The 20,810-nt window shown below is 40.9% G+C and overlaps 1 protein-coding gene across 2 annotated transcripts in view; it reads left to right on the top strand.

Annotated features, from left to right (window-relative positions):
* Window positions 1-20,810, top strand: part of SCFD1 (sec1 family domain containing 1) — a 129,265-nt gene that overhangs the window by 55,194 nt on the left and 53,261 nt on the right. For both annotated transcript variants that reach the window (XM_045015045.1, XM_045015047.1), the window contains exons 15-16: window positions 10,867-10,963; window positions 17,506-17,576. In XM_045015045.1, the coding sequence (XP_044870980.1) occupies window positions 10,867-10,963; window positions 17,506-17,576 (168 nt within the window). The remainder of the gene's footprint in view (window positions 1-10,866; window positions 10,964-17,505; window positions 17,577-20,810) is intronic.

The following is a 20,810-nucleotide window of genomic DNA, read 5'->3' as shown; positions in this document are numbered from 1 at the left end:
GGGGTAATAGGAGCCTATATTACAAAAAGACCCAAAAATCGGGACTGTCCCTATAAAATCGGGACATCTGGTCACCCTAATGACAACTGACTGGACAGACCCTTGTGCCTGCATGGAGTCTGAGTGAAGTCAGTAAGGTTCCATGAGGGTGCAGCAGTTTCTTAGACTCTTCAGAAAATTTTACCCCATACTACTTACCTGCCTCACAAGGGGTAGGATGTTTTGAGGCTTTATTCCACTAACATTTGTCAAGTGTTTTGAGCTCTTCAGTGCAAGATGATATTCAAGTTATATTAAACATCATGTCTATGAATGAGTTACAGTTATCACTTGGTTGATTTTTGTTTTGAATCTTAATGTTTCTTTGAATTTGGTTCAGCTACCAGGTGACCTGTAGTATGTTTTCTTGCAATAGTTGGCATGGAGTCTGGCATGCCAGCTTTCATACTCGGTAATTGAAAGGCAGTACAGTAGTTCCATAGAAAATGACAGTTGGCAGTGTCGACTTTTTATATGATAGTCTTGTCAGTAACCTCCTTTTTCTTGGAAAGATAATTGAGAAGGTGGTGGCAAGCCAGCTCTAGCAGCATTTTACATCTTTGGACATCAACCAGCTTTCAGACAGGGATGTAGAATGGAAATAACATTAGTCTCTGTTGACTCTCCCCTCATGGTATTGGACAGAAGTCACATGTTCTTGCTAATTCTCCATTAGGTGCTGGTGACTTATCAGGAGTCGGGAATTACCTTAGGGTGGTCCCCCTCTCGCCTCCTGTTGGAAAGTTCCCAGAGAATGATGATGGATGACTTATTTTCCTCTTAGATGGTTCTCAGATGTGGGGTTTCAAGAAGCTCAGTCTTCTTACTGCCTTATTGTGTATGCACAGCTGCTGGAGAAAATCATGAAACAAAAGACATACAATATCAATCTGCTGATGACACTTCTTTCTGTGTGTCCTTTTTGTTAGATCCAGAAGGAGCCATTTCCTTGCTCTCCAAATAATTGGCAGAGAGAAAGGCCTGGGTTAAGTTTGACTATCCTAAACCCAATCAAAATAAGATGCAGGTGATAGAGGTTGGTCTCTGGAATTCACCTAAATCTAAGTCTGGTGACATAGAGTGATAGATGGTATTTCTAGAACTGTGAGTTCTCTTTTTCCCAATCACTTTTCTATGGACAATGCCTTTTTAGTTTCTGTCCTTTTAAAGTTATGGTATATAAAGGTGGGAGTGTTAGGGTATTAGCCCCCTGGGAAATGTTTCGTCTTTAATAAAATTCTCAGTGCACCTAGATACCTTGGTGGTGGGCTCTATATAAATTATAATAAATTAAATAATAAACCAGGAAGTACCAAAGATTTCAGAACAGGGCAGGAAGTAGAGAATTGTTTCTCTGGTGAATGTACCTTGTAGCCAGGTTAGTGAGGCAATTCAGCGCAAACATCTGTGCTCTACTCAATTTGTTCTACAAATTCACTTCTAAAATGAGCTAGAAGAATATTTACATTTTAATAATAGATATATTTGTCCATTTTGTACATTAGTTTTTCAGCTTCAATCTACTTAAATATTTATTTAAATGTTTTTATTTCTTATGAAAATCAGTGTGAAAATTCCTGAGTAACTGTTGTGAGCTACAGATTTCTGACAGTACATTTTGTTTGCTAGTATACTTCAGGAGTTTAATTTTTATATTTAGTGTTCATGATTTTGTCGTCCAGTTACAGCTGCTTTCTCCATTGCCTTGGATCATTTTCTATGACACACCAAGAGGAAACCAGAAATTAATCACCTGCTCTGGGGTCCTGGCAGTTTTCTGGCATATCTGTTTATAATATAGTTGGAAAGAATGCACCAGTTCTTCACAAAGTAGACTAGAAAATATTTATCGCTGAAGGTTTGAACAAATGAAGACTTGTTTTACATTGATTGTTTTTGCTTTTAGGAGGCTGGTGACTTAAGGAATGTAGCCCGAAGCTAATAGTGTTAAGAATAAAATTATGGATTTGCTCTTACTTAGTATTCTGGGAATTTTATGTAAAGCTGTATTTTATACCTATGTGTGACAATATTAATGTATTTTTATTCTGAATACTAGAACAGGGGTTCTCAAACTAGGGCCACCGCTAGTTCAGGGAATGCCCCTGTTGGGCCAGGCCGATTTGTTTACCTGCTGCATCTGCAGGTTTGGCCAATCGGAGCTCCCAGTGACCATGGTTCGCTGCTCCAGGCCAATGGGGGCTGCGGGAAGCAGCAACCAGTATGTCCCGCGCTGCTTCCTGCAGCTCCCATTGGCCTGGAGCGGCGAACCGCGGCCACTGGGAGCTGCGATCGGCCGAACCTGTGGACGCAGCAGGTAAACAAACCAGCCCGGCCCACCAGGAGCTTTCCCTGAACAAGCGGCGGCCCTAGTTTGAGAACCACTGTACTAGAACATATTAAATTGCACTTGAAAACAAAATGTAGCCACCCATGATGCTTTACTAATGTGTTAATGTGAGGACATGTCTTAGAATCACTTTCTACATGTTAACTTCAATGGGGGAGTTTGTCTATGGATTGATAGTAGAATGTGGCCCTTAGCCTGTAAAACTATTCTCACTCCTTTCTTACTCCACTGTACACAATAAAGCTTTTTCACTATTCTAAGACAAGTTAAAAAAATTTTTACCTCACCAGCCAAAAAAGTACAATCACTAAAACCCCTTAAAATTATTAGTAATCATAACTGGCTATATCTATATAGAAGATATTGACCAATGCCAACTGATTTACTTCCTTAAAGTCATAGCTTTTCTTGGCATTAATCCACTGCACTTAGCATATATCATTATTCATGGATCTTTCTATACGATTCAGGAGAACGGAGGCAGAATCTTTTGTCTATCTCACTCCTCTATCAAGAAAAATTCCTTCTGCTGGCATGTTTTCAGAACTGACCACCCACTCTTCAGTATCTTTGACTTCATGAAGGGAGCTGCTATTTCCTATTGCTTGTCTGTTAGTCTTTAGCAAGGAATTCTTTCCCCTGGGAAATTTGTTTCCCGTTAGTTTTCTTTTCTCGTTGAAAATTTTCTCCTTCTCTCCCCCAGTGGGCCCTTTCTCCAAGCCTTTTAATTAACTGAATGGCCCCATTGGCAAAATCAAATGGTTCCTGCTCCAGTTTCCACACTTGAGGGAATTTTGCAGGTGTTTGGGAGTGCAGTGTGTGAGAGAGGTTGCATGAACGCCAAAAGTTTTCCCCCAATATCAGTCACAGAGAAGTAGTTCCAGCTCATGGCAGCCTACTCTTAAAGATGATTTGTTAAAATTTCCAAGATTTTTAAATACATAAAAAAGCACAGTAACGTAAAGTGTGCAGATATAATTTCAGTACAAAGCCCATATCTGAATTGACAACCAGAAGCTGCTTCTAAAATGCATCAATACTTTATTGCATGAGAGAGAATCAAGAGAGAAAAGTTACTGCAAAACAGAATTGATGATCTTGAGAATTTTTACCACTGTTCCAGTGTGCATATTATTGGATATACATACAGGTAAATAAGAGATGAAATATATTTTGTTATATTAAAGAAACCTTAGCTTCTCCTCTACTCTGATAATGGATAAGGGCTGAGAGAGTCCTAACTGGGAGACAGACCCAAGCCAATCCTATTGAAGTGCCTCTGCTTTCTGGGGGGGCGGTAATCCGCCTCCAAAGAGAGAAAAGAACTCTCCTGTTTCAGGATTTCTCTTGCTAGAAAATGGAAGCATCTGTGAGAAGCTGACAGTAAACTACTAAGCTATCAAGTCTGCTATGCCTTATTGTAACCTACTTGTTCACATGTAAATCTATGAAGAAAGATTTCTATTATAATGAATGAAATTTATAAAAGCTAAAGTTTTCATCATGTACAAAATCCATGTGAACAATCCCATCCAACAACTTTCACCACAAAAGTAACTAATAGTTTTAGTTGTTCTCTGATATGAGGAAGGAATTAATGAAAATTTTTAAAAATTGCTTTCTTCAATTAATATGCCCCACAACTCACTCCCAACTGGCTCTGTGCATGTTTCTGAATGGTTTAAATGGTTTACTTGTAAACATTGGCTGGACTCCAGAATCCTGAAATGAATAATGTTTATATAGGCATCTTGTCCAACTTTTCCCCGCACTTCTAGAGGTAGAGGTTTAAGCCTGCTGAAAGACTTTCCCTAAACAGATTTCAGTTGCTCTCTTTATGCTCCTCTTTTTAGAGGGGGTTAATTTCTCTTTGGATGCTTTGGAGAAATTTACTCAAGCGCCAAAGAGTGCACTTCCTATTTTACACTCCATTATCATTATCTCTACTCAAAAGAGTAGAGGGCGTGGGAGGGAGCAGCTGGAGAAGATAGACCCTATACCTCGGGGGGGGCGAGAAGCCCTGGGTGGCTTTCCCCCTGCTCCTGACAGGGAACGGGCAGGTGAGAAGCCCCAGGTGACTTCCCCCCTGCTCCCAGCAGGAAACGGGGACGCAAGACACCCTAAACAGCTTTCCCACACTCCCAGCAGGTAACACGGAGCAGAGGGCGGAGGCAGCTCGGGAGCTTGTGGAGCAGCCGGGCTCCCAGCAGGGAGCTGCCAGCAGAGCTGAGAGACGAGGCTCTCATCTCTCGACACTGACCTGGGGAGGGTAGTGTGGCCATGCACCACTGCGGTAATTACTGCAGTGGCTGTAAGTCAACCTAATATAGATTGACTTACCTTTCTAGTGTAGACATACCCTTAAGAACTTAAGTTCATTGTATATAAATACTCCATACATAGTATATGTATACATATTTCACAGTGATGTTAATGACCAATACGACTCTGGCTTTCAATTAAGACCTCACATGACAATCTTTAGTGAACCAAAATGTACATACCAGAATCAGGATATTCCTGTAACCCCATTGCCAGCTGGCATTAAGGGGCATTCTTGGGTCACACACATTGTTTTGAATCTAAATATTGTGTATACCTGATTCTAACCTTTATTGGTAATGATGTGATGGAAGTGGAGATGTTGATTACTTTGTTGGAACTATCCACATAAACGTTATTGAAAATCAAATTGCTCATCACGGCTTTCTTATTTTCAACATAACCTTGCACCGGTACTGGTTTTATTGGTCTCTGATGCAATGTACTGTGTACCATATTATGGCTGCCTTTATCACTGAGTATTTCTCACAGCAAGAATTGTAATTCATAGTGGAAAAATTTCTACAAGTGTCTCCAGCAATAAATAATTTGTGAGAACTTTAGTTAAGGAAAATTATAAGCATCAGAAATACACTTCATAGATGTATTTAACTGCATGGCAACCCCTTAACAATACAGAATTCATACAGAATATATACAAACCACTTTTTTTACTTATATCATTATTTCAGTGCTTCTCCTATATAACTAGTCTCTTGCTCTGTGATATGTGTCAGGACTTGCTGGTGTGTTTTATTGTTGATTATACAAGAACCTGGAAAAATAATGAACTGAAAACACAAATGCCATTTATAAATATACCCTAAAGAATAAGTAACAAAAGTGAAACTTATTATTCCACAGCGTGCTGTTGGAATAACATCTAAATTCCTTCTATTGGACATAAAAAAATAGCTTAAGTATACCCTGGGAAAGTTTCCACTAAAAATATAGACAGTGCTGTATGCAAAGACAATAAATGTAAAGCGAAAAATGGCTTGTTTTACCAAATAGTGGCGCAGCACTACTCAAACACCTTTGGTTGTTCCCTGGAGTCATAATTTAAGACCACTGTGTAAATGGCAACTCAGAGTGATATCCAAGTAGCATGGCTTCTGCCATACTAACATGGAACCAGCTTCCAGGCCTCTCCCAGGAAGACAAAAGGAACACAAAATTTAAAATTGTTATCAATGATAGCATATCAATTACAGTAATTAAATTCATCAGAAAGCTAAAGTCCATAATTTTAAGTTATCACATGGCCCTGGCTAGTCATTTCTTGTCTCATCCTGACTGTCAGTCCCACTGCACATTAGGATCTCTCCTTTCTCTCTTGCCTGTTGTCAGAGTCCAGAAGATTAGTCATGCCCTCTAGAGTGTCTGCATGCATCCAAACGAAAGAGCAGCTGTTATGCTTAAATAAAGTAAGCACTATCTGCTTTATATCAGCACTTTTGAGAACTGTCAGTGCATGGGGAAGTGGATGTCTTGAGCGATTGATATAGCATATCTACAACATATGTCACAGGGTGGTTAGTAGCATGTATAGTTATCCAGAAGCTTATAAAATTTAATTTGGTTTCATTCCAGTTCCAAGTGAACAAGCATCAGCATCACAAAAAATACTTACACTACTTTACACCCTTGTAATGGCAGTCTTGACAGGCCAACTGTTGAGTATGCATGGAGATTTAACTACTCTCTCTCATCCCTAGAGTTTTGACCCCCTTCTAGGTTCACACTTAAGACATATTGGCCGGAAGCTGGCACAGTGTAGGGAAGTTTGTACTGCTGCTACTCAGGCTATAGACCTGTTGTGTGCATCAATCAAGAACTTCCTTCACCAGGGTTTCAATCTGGCTTCTTTCATTAGCATCAAATTCACATTTTAAAAGTCCTTGGCTGAAGCTTTTGAAGGGAGTATATGTCCCTGTACCATTGCTGTTGATGTTACATTTGTGAAGTCTAAAAGGTATATTTAAGTCACTGACTAGTGGGTTTGCTTTGTTGTAGTAACCTATTTTGATCAGTCACCTTACCAAACAATTTAAAACTACTCATGGATTGAAAGAAGAACTTGTGTTCAGTGTGTTTAAAATGAGTTGAGAACTGTGACCATATTTTTGATTGATAAGTGTGCCTGTATATGCCATCTGATCCTTGAAACGATGAATATCATTTTATAAAAAAAAAAAATAATGTTGAGCATCAACCAAATGCTCTTAATGGATTATTCTTTTCATTTTTGACATGCTACAATAATACAAATTAGTCTCAGCTGGGATGCCAACTAACATTTATTTTTGATGCCAAATTCAACACCAAAGCATTTTTTTAATTAGAGAAAGGTTTTACATCTTATTGACGACAATTCTGCTTGCTAGGCACCTTTTGTTGGTGGGGGGAAGTTTCATTTTTAAAGTTATGTGGAATTTAGATGCCGCAGAGAGAAATGTAAATGTAGTCAAACATAAGGCGACAAAATGAACATATAGAGTAGACTAGAAAAGCTGCAATGTTTAAGATAATTGTTTGTTTCATGTCTCCACATAAATTGGAGGATTTCATGGGAGACTATCAAGGAGTATGATGGGATGATGTAGAATTGTATTTCTATGATTTCTTAAATTATATTTGTGTGTTTTAACGCAACACATTTTTCATTTAGGATATTAGGTTGAAACTGCAATAAAGATCAAGAGGTTAAAAGCCAGCAGTCACATTCTGTTGTTAAACTAGTTAATCCTGAGTAATTGACAATAACTTCACTGGAATTATCTCAGATTTGCAGTGGTATAACTAAGGGCAAAAATTGCTTCAGGATTTATGTGCATGAATTTACAGAAATTTTCCTTCTGTGTGCTTTTTGCTCTGGATGCAGAGAGGGGGAGAGTGGGTTGAGCATGCTGCACTCTAGCTAGCCCTAGCTGTCATATAGTTCCTTAGGAAACCATTGCTATCTGGTGCAAATTCGAGCAGCCCCTAACCTGGGCCAGGGCAGAGAGTCTGGGAGCTTTAACTGGTGGTTAGGTTCTCAGCTTCTCTTTTTTTCCTCTTCTTCTGGGCTGCTGTATGAGACTGTGGGAGGGAAGGGAAACATCCTTTGTTAGGTAATGCTTCCATAGGCTGAGGCAAACTCAGGCCTGTCCTACTCTTCCTCAGGTTCCTACCGCCCCCGCAGGAAAGCAGACAAAGGAGAAACCAGAGCTGCTTTCTCCTCCCTGCCTTGCAGTGGAGCAGGCAGCCAGAAGGGGAGCTGCTGAGCAGCTTCATCAGGGAAGACACAGCTGCTCTTCAGAAAACTCCCAGTTCATACCAGAACTGCTCCTCGGGCTGCAGAGAAAAGTGGCAGAAGATGTTGCAGCCTACCTCCTCTCTGTAGTGATGGGTCTGATTCAAACACTTCCATTTTAAAAATACACAGCATGGCTCAGAAGATACATTTTCAATTTGTAGTCAGATACCCATTTTCTAAGAACAGTTGCCTTTGAGGGCCACGGCTTAGAGCCTTGAGAACAAGTGGATATAGTTGGACATAACCATGGTCAGAGACTGATTTTTACGGAAATGGATATTTCCAATAACTGGAAACTCACCTGCACAGGGACTTTAATTGGGCTTGCTGTTCTTGAAATAGTTGTTTTCCCCCAAATAAATGAAGGCTTGGTGGAAGCTAGTGGGGATCATTGCTAGTTATTGTATATTATATGGGGAGCTGATAACAATCCCTGTATTTAGGTTGCCTAACACTTTACATTATAAAGGATTCTTGAAGCCTTTTCTTTTGGGTAGTTCTCATACCTGTTGTTTGCAGCAAATATTTGATATTCAGCAAGGGAAATGCCCTTGGACTAGAGAAGTGCCTTTTTGTCCTATGAAGTTTAGTTCAGCTTCACTGAGATACAAACTACAAGAAGTCACCTTTTCCTTTCTCTCACTTGCAGTCTTCATGAAAGTTTTGGCAGTATGCCAAAAAAAAGTCATCACTGACTTCCTAAGGTTGGGTTCATGCTGCCACCATCAAAGCAGCAGTTACTGTACTTGGAGTGCCTGGAAGGCAGGGCCGGCTCCAGACCCCAGCGTGGCAAGCACGCGCGTGGGGCGGCCCTTTCCCGGGGGGGCGGCAGGCTGGGCCGGCAGACCTGCCGCAGGCATGACTGCGGAGGGGGCGCTCGTCCCGCGGCTCCAGTGGACCTCCCGCAGGCATGACTGCGGACGGTTCGCTGGTCCCGCGGCTCCGCTGGACCTCCCGCAGGCGTGCCTGCGGCAGCTCAAGCAGAGCTGCCGGACCTGCGAACCGTCCGCAGCTGCGGGAGGTCCAGCCGAGCGACCAGCGGACCCTCTGCAGTCATGCCCGCGGGAGGTCCGCTGCTCCCGCGGCTCCGGGGCGCCTCCCGCGCATGACTGCTTGGGGCGGCCAAAAAGGTAGAGCCGCCCCTGCTGGAAGGTGCCAGCACATGATTCCAGTGACCCATACCCCCCTGAAGAAAAAACTGGGCCAGCCTCCCCGATAAGTGCTCTGCAGTCCCATGTGGTATCTATGGGATAGGAGCTCCCCCAACTCCCAAGGCAGGAGGATGAGGAGAATGATAAAGTTTCTCTCGTGTGTGCGCACACACATCCTGCATCTACCTGGCTGGGCTCCCCCAACACCAGCCACCCCTAGAACCCAGCACCTGGACTCAGCAATCCATCCCTTCTCTGGAATAACAGCTTTTTCCTGTTGCCAGCCAATGTATTTAGTCTTGTAACTCAAGTGGTAGCAGTCTGTTGCAGAGCTAAAGGTTGTAAACTTTGATGACACATAAGGGTTTCAGTTGTACATATTAGAATTTTTTGTTTTTCTTTCATAAAATAATTCGAAAATTACATTTAAAGCATAAAAGCGGCCATACTGGGTCAAACCAAATGTCCATCTAGCCCAGCATCCTGTCTTCCAATGGCCAATGCCAGGTGCCCCAGAGGGAATGAACAGAACAGGTAATCATCAACTGATCCATCCCTTGTTGCCCTTCCCAGCTTCTGCCCCCCCCCCCAAAAAGCTCATCTACACATCTTGCTTCTGACTTCTTACATCTTGCAGTAGAGGGATAGGTTTCCTATCCAAGTAGGGATCAGCTCTAACCCTACTTAGGTAGTCAGAGATACCCAGCCACTACTGCTGGATTTGGGATTCCTGATTACATTACTTAGGTTACAAAATCAAGCACTTGAAAGATAGAAAATGCTGGTTGTATGGGTTGCCTATTCATCTTTAACTTGGCCCTCTTGTGCATAGGCATTATGATACTGTCTTTAATTACATGATCTCATAACATACCATTTTATCCACAGGACACCAGCCTTGCTCAGTACAAGTGATGGATGCCTAGTTTCTCCTAAGAAAGGAATTATAGAATTTGGCCTAATGATTATGTAAAAACTTGGTGTTGAAATAGAGAGACATCTTTTCCAACCAAATGACCTTATTCCAAAGTCTTCTGCCTTAATATTAATGAATTCCTGCTATATTGTCAGATGACGTAGTGATTTTAATGCTAGCCTTCATCATTTTTATTTAAGACTACAGACTTTTTCTCTGGAATCATGTCTTCCTATGTTTGGGGACCTGCTATGTTTATCTGGATAGCACATTAGTTAATTACTTTGTTGACACTTACTTAAAATATGCTGAAGATTTAACCTAATCTTTCACAACAATACATTGCAACATTCTGATATGTCTGCTTTGGCGATTGTGATACAGCACCATAAGTAACGATACATTGTTGCCTATTGTCCAGCTCAAAACACAGTTTCTGTCTGGCTTTTGCCCAAACCATTATTTTTTGGTCATTTGTTTAGTTTTAAGATTTTTTTGTTCTGCACCCTAATATATTGATTCAAAGGAACAATACTGATATTGAACAAAATTATTGGGAGGATTGATTCACTTTCTGCACTAAGGTGGCCCGGAAGTATTTTTGTGTTTAGATCATAATGAAAAACTGAGTGATTCTCATGCTGAGTGATTTAATTTTTTTTCCTTCACTAAATAGGAAAAGTGAATAATTTGAAAGTAGCAGTGATCAAGTAATCTCTCTACATCTTAAAATAGGGAGGTATATTTTCACAGTGTAATCATTTTAATTTTAACATTTATTCTTGAACAGGCACGGAAACTGGATGTGTATTTTGAGTATGAGGAAAAAATAATGAGCAAGTCCACTCTCGATAAATCTCTCTTGGACATGATTTCTGACCCTGATGGTAAGTACTGAAAATCTGAACTTGGTATAAACCAAGTTTCTCTGTTTTTGATGGAGAATCAAGTAGGGGCCCATTGACTCTGTAATTTTCCATCTCACTTGATGATCAGTCAGATTAGTGGAGTGAATATACAGTACACTTGTAATGAGAAGAGGTTTTTAAAACAGCTAGGGAATTCACTCTTTAGACTAAATAAATCCAAAATCATGACTGGAATTTTGCCTCTCCTACAAAACCTTTTGTGGCACTAAAACCAAAAGGGCTTGTCAAGTGACAGTACTAAGGTACATATTTTAACCATCTTGTGCTTCAGTCATTTCTCTTAATATGGGGCTGCATAGTGGAATAGTTTGTTTTTTTTCTCTCACAGTTCTAATCCGTTATGTACTAAATGAAGAGAAAAGGCAGAAAGCCATGCAAGAAAAATAAGGCAGTAGCTGACTGGTAGAGGTCTGTGCAAAAGCTTTACAGAAAGTTATGCTGGGTAAAGACTGGAAATAGTAACAATTTATTCATGACTGAACATGAATATATCACTATTGATAGCTGTGAACATAAGTATCTATATATTATCTGTAAAATAGTCTCATAAAGACAGTTACTGCGGGTCAAAGCTTATTGGGTCAAGTAAATATTTAGACATTGAATTTTACGCACAATTAATATTTATTACATTATCTTCTCAGTATATATGGCACTGGAAATAACTAAGTGTGCTACAAAATCTCTAAAGAGCTTACCTTGCTAAAAAGCAGTACAACAGAACATGTTTTGCAAAATAGGTGTTTAAACAGTTCTTGAAGTAAATAAAACTGTGCTTGTAGTACTTTAATTTGGAGTTTGTTCAAAGCATATCTGGGGCATGAAAGAAGGCACTATATTGGGAGTTGGTGAAGGATGGAGAGGTTAAGAGAGAAGCTTGGGTAGAGAGCAGTTAGGAGAATGTTTTGGGAAGGGCTTGCAATGTCTCATAAGGGCAGGTTCAGTGTCACATGATGCAGATTTCTCAAGCTCATCATTCCATGGGCGTCCTACTAGGTTTCCAGATGCCTTTCAACTGGTAACCTGCAAGCCAATCTCTGTCAGAAAGCATGGATCCTCAATTGCTCTTCAGTATTGTACTGTGCCTTATGAACACAAGGCTATAAGAGGAGCTCAAAGGGGGAGCTATTCAGCTGAGGGAGGCCTTGAAGGAGTATTTTAACAATGAGATGAACTGACAGTGGGTCTGATGAAAGTCCTCGGTAAGAGAGGCATAAAATGGATGAGCATAGTGGTTAAAGCTGTATGGAGAGACAAAAGAATTCCCAAAGATCAATTACAAGCCTATTTTGGTTCTAATACATAAGAAGGGAAGCATCCATGAAAGCGGAAACTAGCAGGATAGCTTCTGGGCTTTTACAGATCTAGAAAAGCCATACATTAAAGTGGGCAGAAGGATGCTCACACTGTTATGAGAAAATAGGTTGTGTCTGAGGATTTAATAACTATAGTGAATGCTCTATATAATGATGCAAAAATGTTTTGAAACAACAAGCTCCTTTGAAGTGAAATTCAGATTGCACCAGGAGTTGGCCCTAAACCTGCTGCTTTTTTTCATATTGATGGACTTTGTCAGCAGTTCCAGTGAGAAAAGGTGAGAAGCTGCTGCTACATGGAGATGACAAAGTAATGAGGGCATCCTCAAAAGAAGATATAAAGAAAATAGTAAACCAGTGGTGTGAACGGCTAAGTAGGTATGGAATAAAAATGAGTACAACTAAGAGTGAGGTCATTTGGGTCAGGAAAGGTGCACGGGGAAACTGGATATAGAGATTAATGGAGTATGACTAAGCTAGACTGAGCAGTTCAAGCACCTGAGCAGCTGGATAACAGATAACCAGTGAGCTTGAATGTGAGATACAGTCTAGACTGGCAAATGCTGGAAGAGTGAGGAATAACATCTCAGATGTTGCGTATGACAAGCATATGCCACTGAAACTGAAAGCCCAATTATATAAAACAATTGTACCTCTCTATACTGTATAGTACACAAGCCTGGGCCGTAAAGAAATGGCAGGTTCAATGCCTATACGTGTTTGAAAAGAGATACACGAAGGGACAGATTGTGAAATGAAAGCATTAGGATGGAAATCAAAGTTCATTATGTGGCTGGCAAAATCCAGGAAGCATGACTTCACTGCTTCAGGCACATAGAGCAGATGAATAAAGAGAACTTGGGGAAGATAGCATAGCAGGAGAGAGGGTGGTAGGAAGGAGACCCTGAGGAACACCGAGGAAGCAATGAATGGATTGCATCAAAGATGGTAAGCAGGTGGACCTTAGTGCCACCTCAAACAGACAAAAATGGCAGATGTTTGTATGATGATCTAACCCAGATGATGGGTTAAGAGTGGAAAGAAGGAAGACTAATGAGAGCTGAGAAAATCAGAAAATTAGTGGTCCCAGAAGGTGGAAATGACTGGAAAAATGAAAAATATGGGTCAATAAGGTGGTGATTGGAGAGAAGGAAACTCTGAGCTGAGCGAAAATGGTAGCGGATGTCTTCACCATGAACTGCCTGGTCAGTTGAGTTCCACCTCAGTAGATAGAAGATCCAGTCCTTGATTAAGAATAAGTGAGAGGTGGAGCCATAATTAAGTTGCAGACGGTATAGTGATACAGAGGAGGAGCTAAACCTGACATTGAAATCAAGAGCAGGAGAAAGTTGTTAATTATGTTGACAAGGACAGAGGTGAGAGAAGAGTTTTGTTAGAATAGACCTCCAGGGAAGGGAGGAAGTGGGATGTACTGAAAATGGCAGATGAGAAGAAAAGCCAAACAAGGCCACTGCAGCTTACAGTATGGGAGAATGAGAGGGTAGAACCTCCATGGTGCAGCTTCTGAAACAGTGAGAGATAGACAGTAAAGTTTCAGTGATAGCAAGCAAGTGAAAGTTATGGGATATGACACTTGTGTACAGTATTGATTGTTGAGGAGGGCAAGGAGCAACAGTGAAAGTGAGATGGACTATAACAGTGGCAGAGCAGAATGGGTGTAAAGTAAAACTGCAAATAATGGATTTTTCTCTGGCAACTCTGAAAAAATTAAGTTTTGTTTTAGGTCTAATGGAAAACAAATGTTTTTGAAATTTTTGGTGAATTGAAAAGTCAGAAAACATTTTGAAGCAGGTTGAATGAAATGTTTAGTTAAACCTGGCATTTTTTCTGTAGATTTTAGTCATTTTAACAAATGTAAATGAAACTAGGTTCATAAAACAGCAGTTAGGAGGAGGTGGTGTCTCGCATTGTGATTGTGCCCTAGGCAATGGGATATTCTGATGTGAGTCTTTCTCAGTCTGTCCTGTTGGAGCTGTTTTGTATAAATAGTCATTGAAGCAGGGACTTGAACCTGGATGTCCCAAATCCAAGGTGAATTCTCTAGACACCAGGCTAAAGAAGCATTCTCACACTCTGTCCTGGCCCATTGGCTTATTTAGTGTCATCATGAATGATTATGAATTACCAGGATGAATGACAATGAATAGTCATTGGGTCAGGGAAAGATAGTGAGACTGAGGTCTTGTCTGCATTACAGTTTTGTCAATGCAAGTTACACCAATGATCAAAAACCTCTATAATTATATCACTTGTGCATGTTGGCAGAGCACATCCACAGTTGGTGCTCTAGCATCAACAGTGAGAGCAGTGCACTGTGGGTAGCTATTCAATTGTGCTACTTGCCACCTTATGTAGCTAGGAGTTGTGGGAAGGTGGAGTAGATTGCAGTGCATCATGGGTGCGGGCTCAACGTCCCATGATTCATAGTTATGCAGGACTGGGATGATGAGCGGTGGCTGCAGAACTTTTGGATATGGAAAGTTGCCTTCCATGAACTGTGTGTGGAGCTCGCCCCAGAACTGCAGTGCAAGGACACCAGATGAGAGCTGCCCTCTTGGTGGAGAAGCACATGGAAATCACTATGCGGAAGCTAGCAACTCCAGACCGCTACCCAGTCAGTCACAAATCAGTTTGCAGTTGGGAAGTCCACCACTGGGGCTGCGCTTAACACAAGTGTGCAGAGCCATTAATCGCATCCTGCTACGAAGGACTGTGACTCTTGGTAATGTGCGTAAAATAGTGGATGGCTTTGCAGCAATGGGATTCCCTAACTGCGGCAGAGTGATAGCATACATATCCCAATTTTGGCCCCAGACAATCTTGTGACATCAGCAGGGACTGTCTTTTGCTGGGGTCATGGTCATGGTCAGTGATGCGGACTCCTAGGCAGTACCACAACACAAATAATCACATTTTTGCACATAAATAACTTATGCTAATAAATGCTAGGGGTGTGATTCTAAATGAGAATAGATGCACAAGAATGTAGTGGTGATGCTGATACTAAGACTTGAATCCAATGTGCATCCAACTTACAGGTAGCTTGAAATGAAATGCAGATGACTAACAAGGTAGTGGGAAGGAGTTTGTACCGTATATAATTTATTTTCCCTCTCAAAGACTTACATTTGAGTGTAGTAGGTAACAACCTATCCATAAAAGTTTTATCTAGACAATGTTGTATTGTCAACTTTCATAGTCTAAATGCTGTATAATTTTCCTCAGAGAAAACAGCAGTGGTCTTCAGAATTGGCACATACTTATACATAATTGGTAGCTAACGTACCAACAAATTTGTTATATTTTTAAAAATTGTTTTACTTCTAAAAATGTGCCATAGTCTGAGCTTCATGCAAATGTGCATAAAAATGACATTAAGCATACTTCCTATTTTACAAGCATATTGTGTTGCTCATTATGTTGACTTTGCTTATTGAAGCTATTATGGCATTTGGAAAGAAGTCTGAGCAACTTCATCTGATTCTACAATTTTTTTTTAATTTAACAGAATATCTATTTTGTTAGCATATCCACATATGCAGTAAAGGAGCTGGAGACTGTGTGTGTGTGTGTGTGTGTGTGTATAAGTGTAAAAAGGGCAAAATGGCTATATTTATAGTGTTTGCTTGGCATAAGTAGGGAGGCTTGAATAATGTCTAGCCAAGGATACCTGCTTCAGTAAATTTCCAAATAGACAGTGATCAGCAATACCAAATGTCTCTTGTTCAGTAGTCTTATTTCAACTGAAAAGTAAAGCATTACTCTAGTCCAGGGGTCGGCAACCTTTCAGAAGTGGTGTGCCAAATCTTCACTTATTCACTCTAATTTAAGGTTTCGCGTTCCAGTAATACATTTTAATGTTTTTAGAAGGTCTCTTTCTATAAGTCTATAATATATAACTAAACTATTGTTGTATGTAAAGTAAATGCTTAAGAAGCTTCATTTAAAATTAAATTAAAATGCAGAGCCCCCCAGACTGGAAGCCAGGACCCGGGCAGTGTGAGTGCCACTGAAAATCAGCTTGCGTACTGCCTTTGGCATGCATGCCATAGGTTGTCTACCCCTGCTCTAGTCCAATAAAATATGTAGTTGGGCTTTTCTAAACATATCTGGAAACAAGTGTTTAAAGTGTTAACTTTGTACTTTCTCTCTTGTGCCACTGATACTTTACTTATGTTTACTCTATTTTTGCAACAACATCAATACATTATTTTTTAAAGAATTGACAATCGTTTTCTATATGCCAGATGTTTGCATTGTTTATTTGTATCAGATACCCGCAGGACTTACTGTCATATTTCAGGTACCATTTCCATTCTATGTGAAATTTGTATTATTTTTTCTAGAGATATCAGTAAAATCAGAACTTGTATCTGCCACCTCCCTTCCTCCATCCTAAAACACACATTTCAATTTGAGGAAAGACTTTTGCAACTTTGTGTGCCATCCTCGTTTTTGCTGATCACTTCTGTTTTGGTTGCATTTCCATTTCCAAGTTTCATGCATTTATATTAAGTCCTGTGCACTCATGTGTATACAGACACTTATGGGAGTGACAGAGTACTTATATTTTGACTCCTGGATAAGAGAGGTGAAGAACAGAGTAAACGAGTAGGACAGAGGAAATTATGAAATCCTAGATATTGTTGGGATCCAGATGGTATGACATTCCCATGGGCAACAAAATGAAAAAAACCCTATAAATGTGTGGGAGATATTAAGATTTTTTTTTTGGCTGAAGCCTCATGTAAATTTCTGAGCTTATGAGGGTAAAGATTTCATTTCATTTAGGTCTTTGTAGCAAAACTGAATAACTCATAAAGTAAAAGTAATTATGATATGCTCTGTCTTCTACTACTACAGAAGTTTGATACTTCATGGATTACCCCAGCAGAACTACTCCAAGCCAAAACAGTTATTATATATAACTACTCTTCAGAGGTTTTGAGCTATTCTAAAGCAGATTTTCAGTGAAGTTGTTGAATGGGTATTTATCACTTCATAGACAACATAAACATTGTTTGTTGTATAACCTTTTCTAAACTCATTACAATTATTGTTATGATCCAAGGGCTCAATATATGTAATACAGAATAGTACACTACCTAGTAGTATAGTTTATAACTTGATTTGAAAAAAGAAACCCTTGTTTTTCCTCCACAGCGGGAACTCCAGAAGACAAGATGCGATTGTTTCTTATCTATTACATAAACTCAGTGCAGGCACCATCAGAGGTATGTTCTTTGGATCTTAATAAAACAAAATTAATTGTTTGCAAAATTTGTGCTAAATTGGTATTTCATAAGGAATTAAATGAATGCCTGTGCCAAACACCTGCTTTTTCTTCTCAAGAAAAATATAGTACAGTCTTGTAGGATTGAATCTACAGTCAAAGTTTTACAGAAGTATTTATTACTACCAGAGATATCACTGCCCAGTTATGAAATATAGCTAAACACGTGGATCAGGATAATGTGGATATGATTCAAATAGTAAGAATATCACTCACACCAGGGAGATCCGGAACCGTAGCTGGACCCGGGCCTTTCCGTATTCGGAATCACCCCCTCCATCAAGAGACTGCTTCCAATATGGGTTCCCTCACCCTCCGCACCGATGCTTTACACTCTCCCATCAGCTCTGACAATATCACCATTAGAACCAGAAGATGAAAAATGTCTCCACTTGGCGAACTGGAAATGTTTCACTTCCTGGCTCAGTGCCTCCCCCTTAACACTGTCTCGATCCCTACTGTCCTGGACTACCTCCGGGAACTTAAGACATCAGGCCTTACTCTCAGGCCTGTCCGGGTCCACTTATGGACTGGTGCCTGTTATTTACTCATCCCACCACCCCCCACTTCTTGAAAGGGTTACTGAACAGCTTCCCGCCTTGCCCCCCCCCACCCCCCGTAAACCTCAACCTTGTGGTCTCTGTCCTCACCAGGCCCCCCCCTTTGAGCCTCTGGCCATGTGCTCCCTCTCCCACCTCTTCAGGAAGGTCATCTTCCTCCTGGCTATCACTTCTGCTAGGCGGGTCAGTGAATTGGCAGCTAATGATGGTCAATTCACGCCCCCCCCGCATATGTGGTTTTTCATAAAGACAATGTTTCCTTACACCCTTCACCCCAAATTCCTCCTGAGGTGGAACTCAGAGACCACCCTCAACTAATCAATTCACTTCCCAGTCTTCCATCTTAAGCCGCATCTTGTGGACAGGTCCCTGCATTCGAGAAATAAATGGTCAGTTTTCAGAATGGAGAGAGGTAAATAGTGGTGTTCCCCAGGAGTCTGTATTGGGACCAGTACTTTTCAACATATTCATAAATGATCTGGAAAAGAAGTAAACAGTGAGGTGGGAAAATTTGCAGATGATACATAACTACTCAGATAGTAAAGTCCAAAGCAGACTGTGAAGAGCTACAAAGGGACCTCAAAAAACTGGGTGACCGGGCAACAAAATGGCAGATGAAATTCAACGTTGATAAATGCAAAGTAATGCACATTGGAAAACATAATCCAAACTATACATATAAAATGATGGGGTCTAAATTTGCGGTTACCACTCAGGAAAGAGATCTTGGGGTCATTGTGGATAGTGCTCTGAAAACGTCCACTCAATGTGCAGCGGCTGTCAAAAAAGCTAACAATGTTGGGAATCATTAAAAAAGGGTTAGATGAGACAGAAAATATCATATTGCCTCTATACAAATCCATGGATACATCTTGAATACTTCATGCAGATCTGGTTGCCCCATCTCAAAAAAAGATATATTGGAATTGGAAAAGGTACAGAAAAGGGCACCAGAAATGATTAGGGGTATGGAACAACTTCCATATGAGGAGAGATTAATAAGACCGGGATTTTTCAGCTTGGAAAAGAGACGACTAAGAGGGGAATATGATAGAGGTCTATAAAATCATGACTGGTGTGGAGAAAGTAAATAAGGAAGTGTTATTTATTCCTTCTCATACATAAGAACTAGGGGTTGCGAAATGAAATTAATAGGCAGAAGGTTTAAAACAAACAAAAGGAAGTATTTCTTCCACAGGTTGACTGTGTGTTGTGTGAACTCTTTGCCAGAAGATGTTGTGAAGGCCAAGACTATAACAGAGTTCCAAAAAGAACTAGATAAGTTCATGGAGGATAGGTCCATAGCCTGGCTATTAGCCTGAATGGGCAGGGATGGTGTCCCTAGCCTCTGTTTTCCAGAAGCTGGGAATGGACAACGGGATGGATCACTTGATGATTACCTGTTCTCTTCATTCCCTCTGGGGCATCTGGCTTTGGCCACTGTCAGAAGAGAGGATATTAGGCTAGATGGACCATTGGTCTGACCCAGTGAGGCCGTTCATATGTTCTTATGACGTCTGCCGTGTGTTTGTTTTCTGCCTCGACAGAACCCATGCCTTTTGTGCCTGTTCATGGCCATTGTGGACAGGCCCCGGGGCTAAGCCCTATATTCTCAATGCATCTCGAAGTGGGTCTCTGCATGCATCCAAGTGTGCTATGCATAGCTAACAGTCCACTGCCTGATAGATTATGGCACATTCAACACGGGCGTAGGTGGTCACATCTGCCTCCCTGGCAGACACATCCTGACATAACATCTGCCAAGCAGCGATGTGGCATTCTGTGCATACCTTGACCGCCCATTACTCCATCACCCATAGGGCAGCAGAATTTGCAGATATGAACCATGCCGTCCCGCAGACTGTGATACCTCTTGCATCCTCACCATCCCCCTCACCCTCCTGCACAGATCACTGCGTAATACTCACCCGCATTTGGAATACATATAGGGACCATCACTCGAAGAAGAGGAGGTTACTTACCTGTAACTGGAGATTCTTTGAGATGTGTGGTCCCTATTTGTATTCCAAAACCCACCCTCCATCCTGCACAGTCTCATTTCTCCTGGAACACAAAGCTAGGTATGACGTACGTGTGGGTCAATGGATACTGCTACAGAAATCTTCCGGCGCATAGTGTGTATATGCCCCCTTGTTTGTAATACAAATAGGGACCACACATCTTGAAGAACCTCCAGTTACAGGAACCTCCTCTGTTTCCACATTGACCAAGTTATCTGCCTTCCTGTGTTTTTTCCCAAAGCCACACCAGGAAGATGCTCTCCTTATTTTGGACATTAGAAAGGCATTAGAACCAAACCATTTAGAAAGTCTCCTAGACTGTTTATACCAATTGCAAATAGATCCAAAAGATCCACAATCTCCACCCAAAGACATTCAAAGTGGGTTTCTAGTTGTATTCTTATTTGTTACCAGGCTGCTAATGTTCAGTGCTCCCTTCTTCCTCACACCCCCACATCTCCAGAATAATAGCCAATTCTGCAAGATCTTAAGCAGCCTCCATGGCACTATTACAAAATGTTTCAGTTGCTGAAATTTGCAAAACAGCAACCTGGGCATCACTGCACACTTTTATCCAAACACTACACCCTGGTA

The sequence above is a fragment of the Mauremys mutica genome, chromosome 4, assembly GCF_020497125.1.
Source record: "Mauremys mutica isolate MM-2020 ecotype Southern chromosome 4, ASM2049712v1, whole genome shotgun sequence".
Taxonomy (NCBI): domain Eukaryota; kingdom Metazoa; phylum Chordata; order Testudines; family Geoemydidae; genus Mauremys; species Mauremys mutica.
The sequence above is the reverse complement of the archived record's forward strand: the minus strand, read 5'-3'. Positions and strand labels throughout refer to the sequence as shown.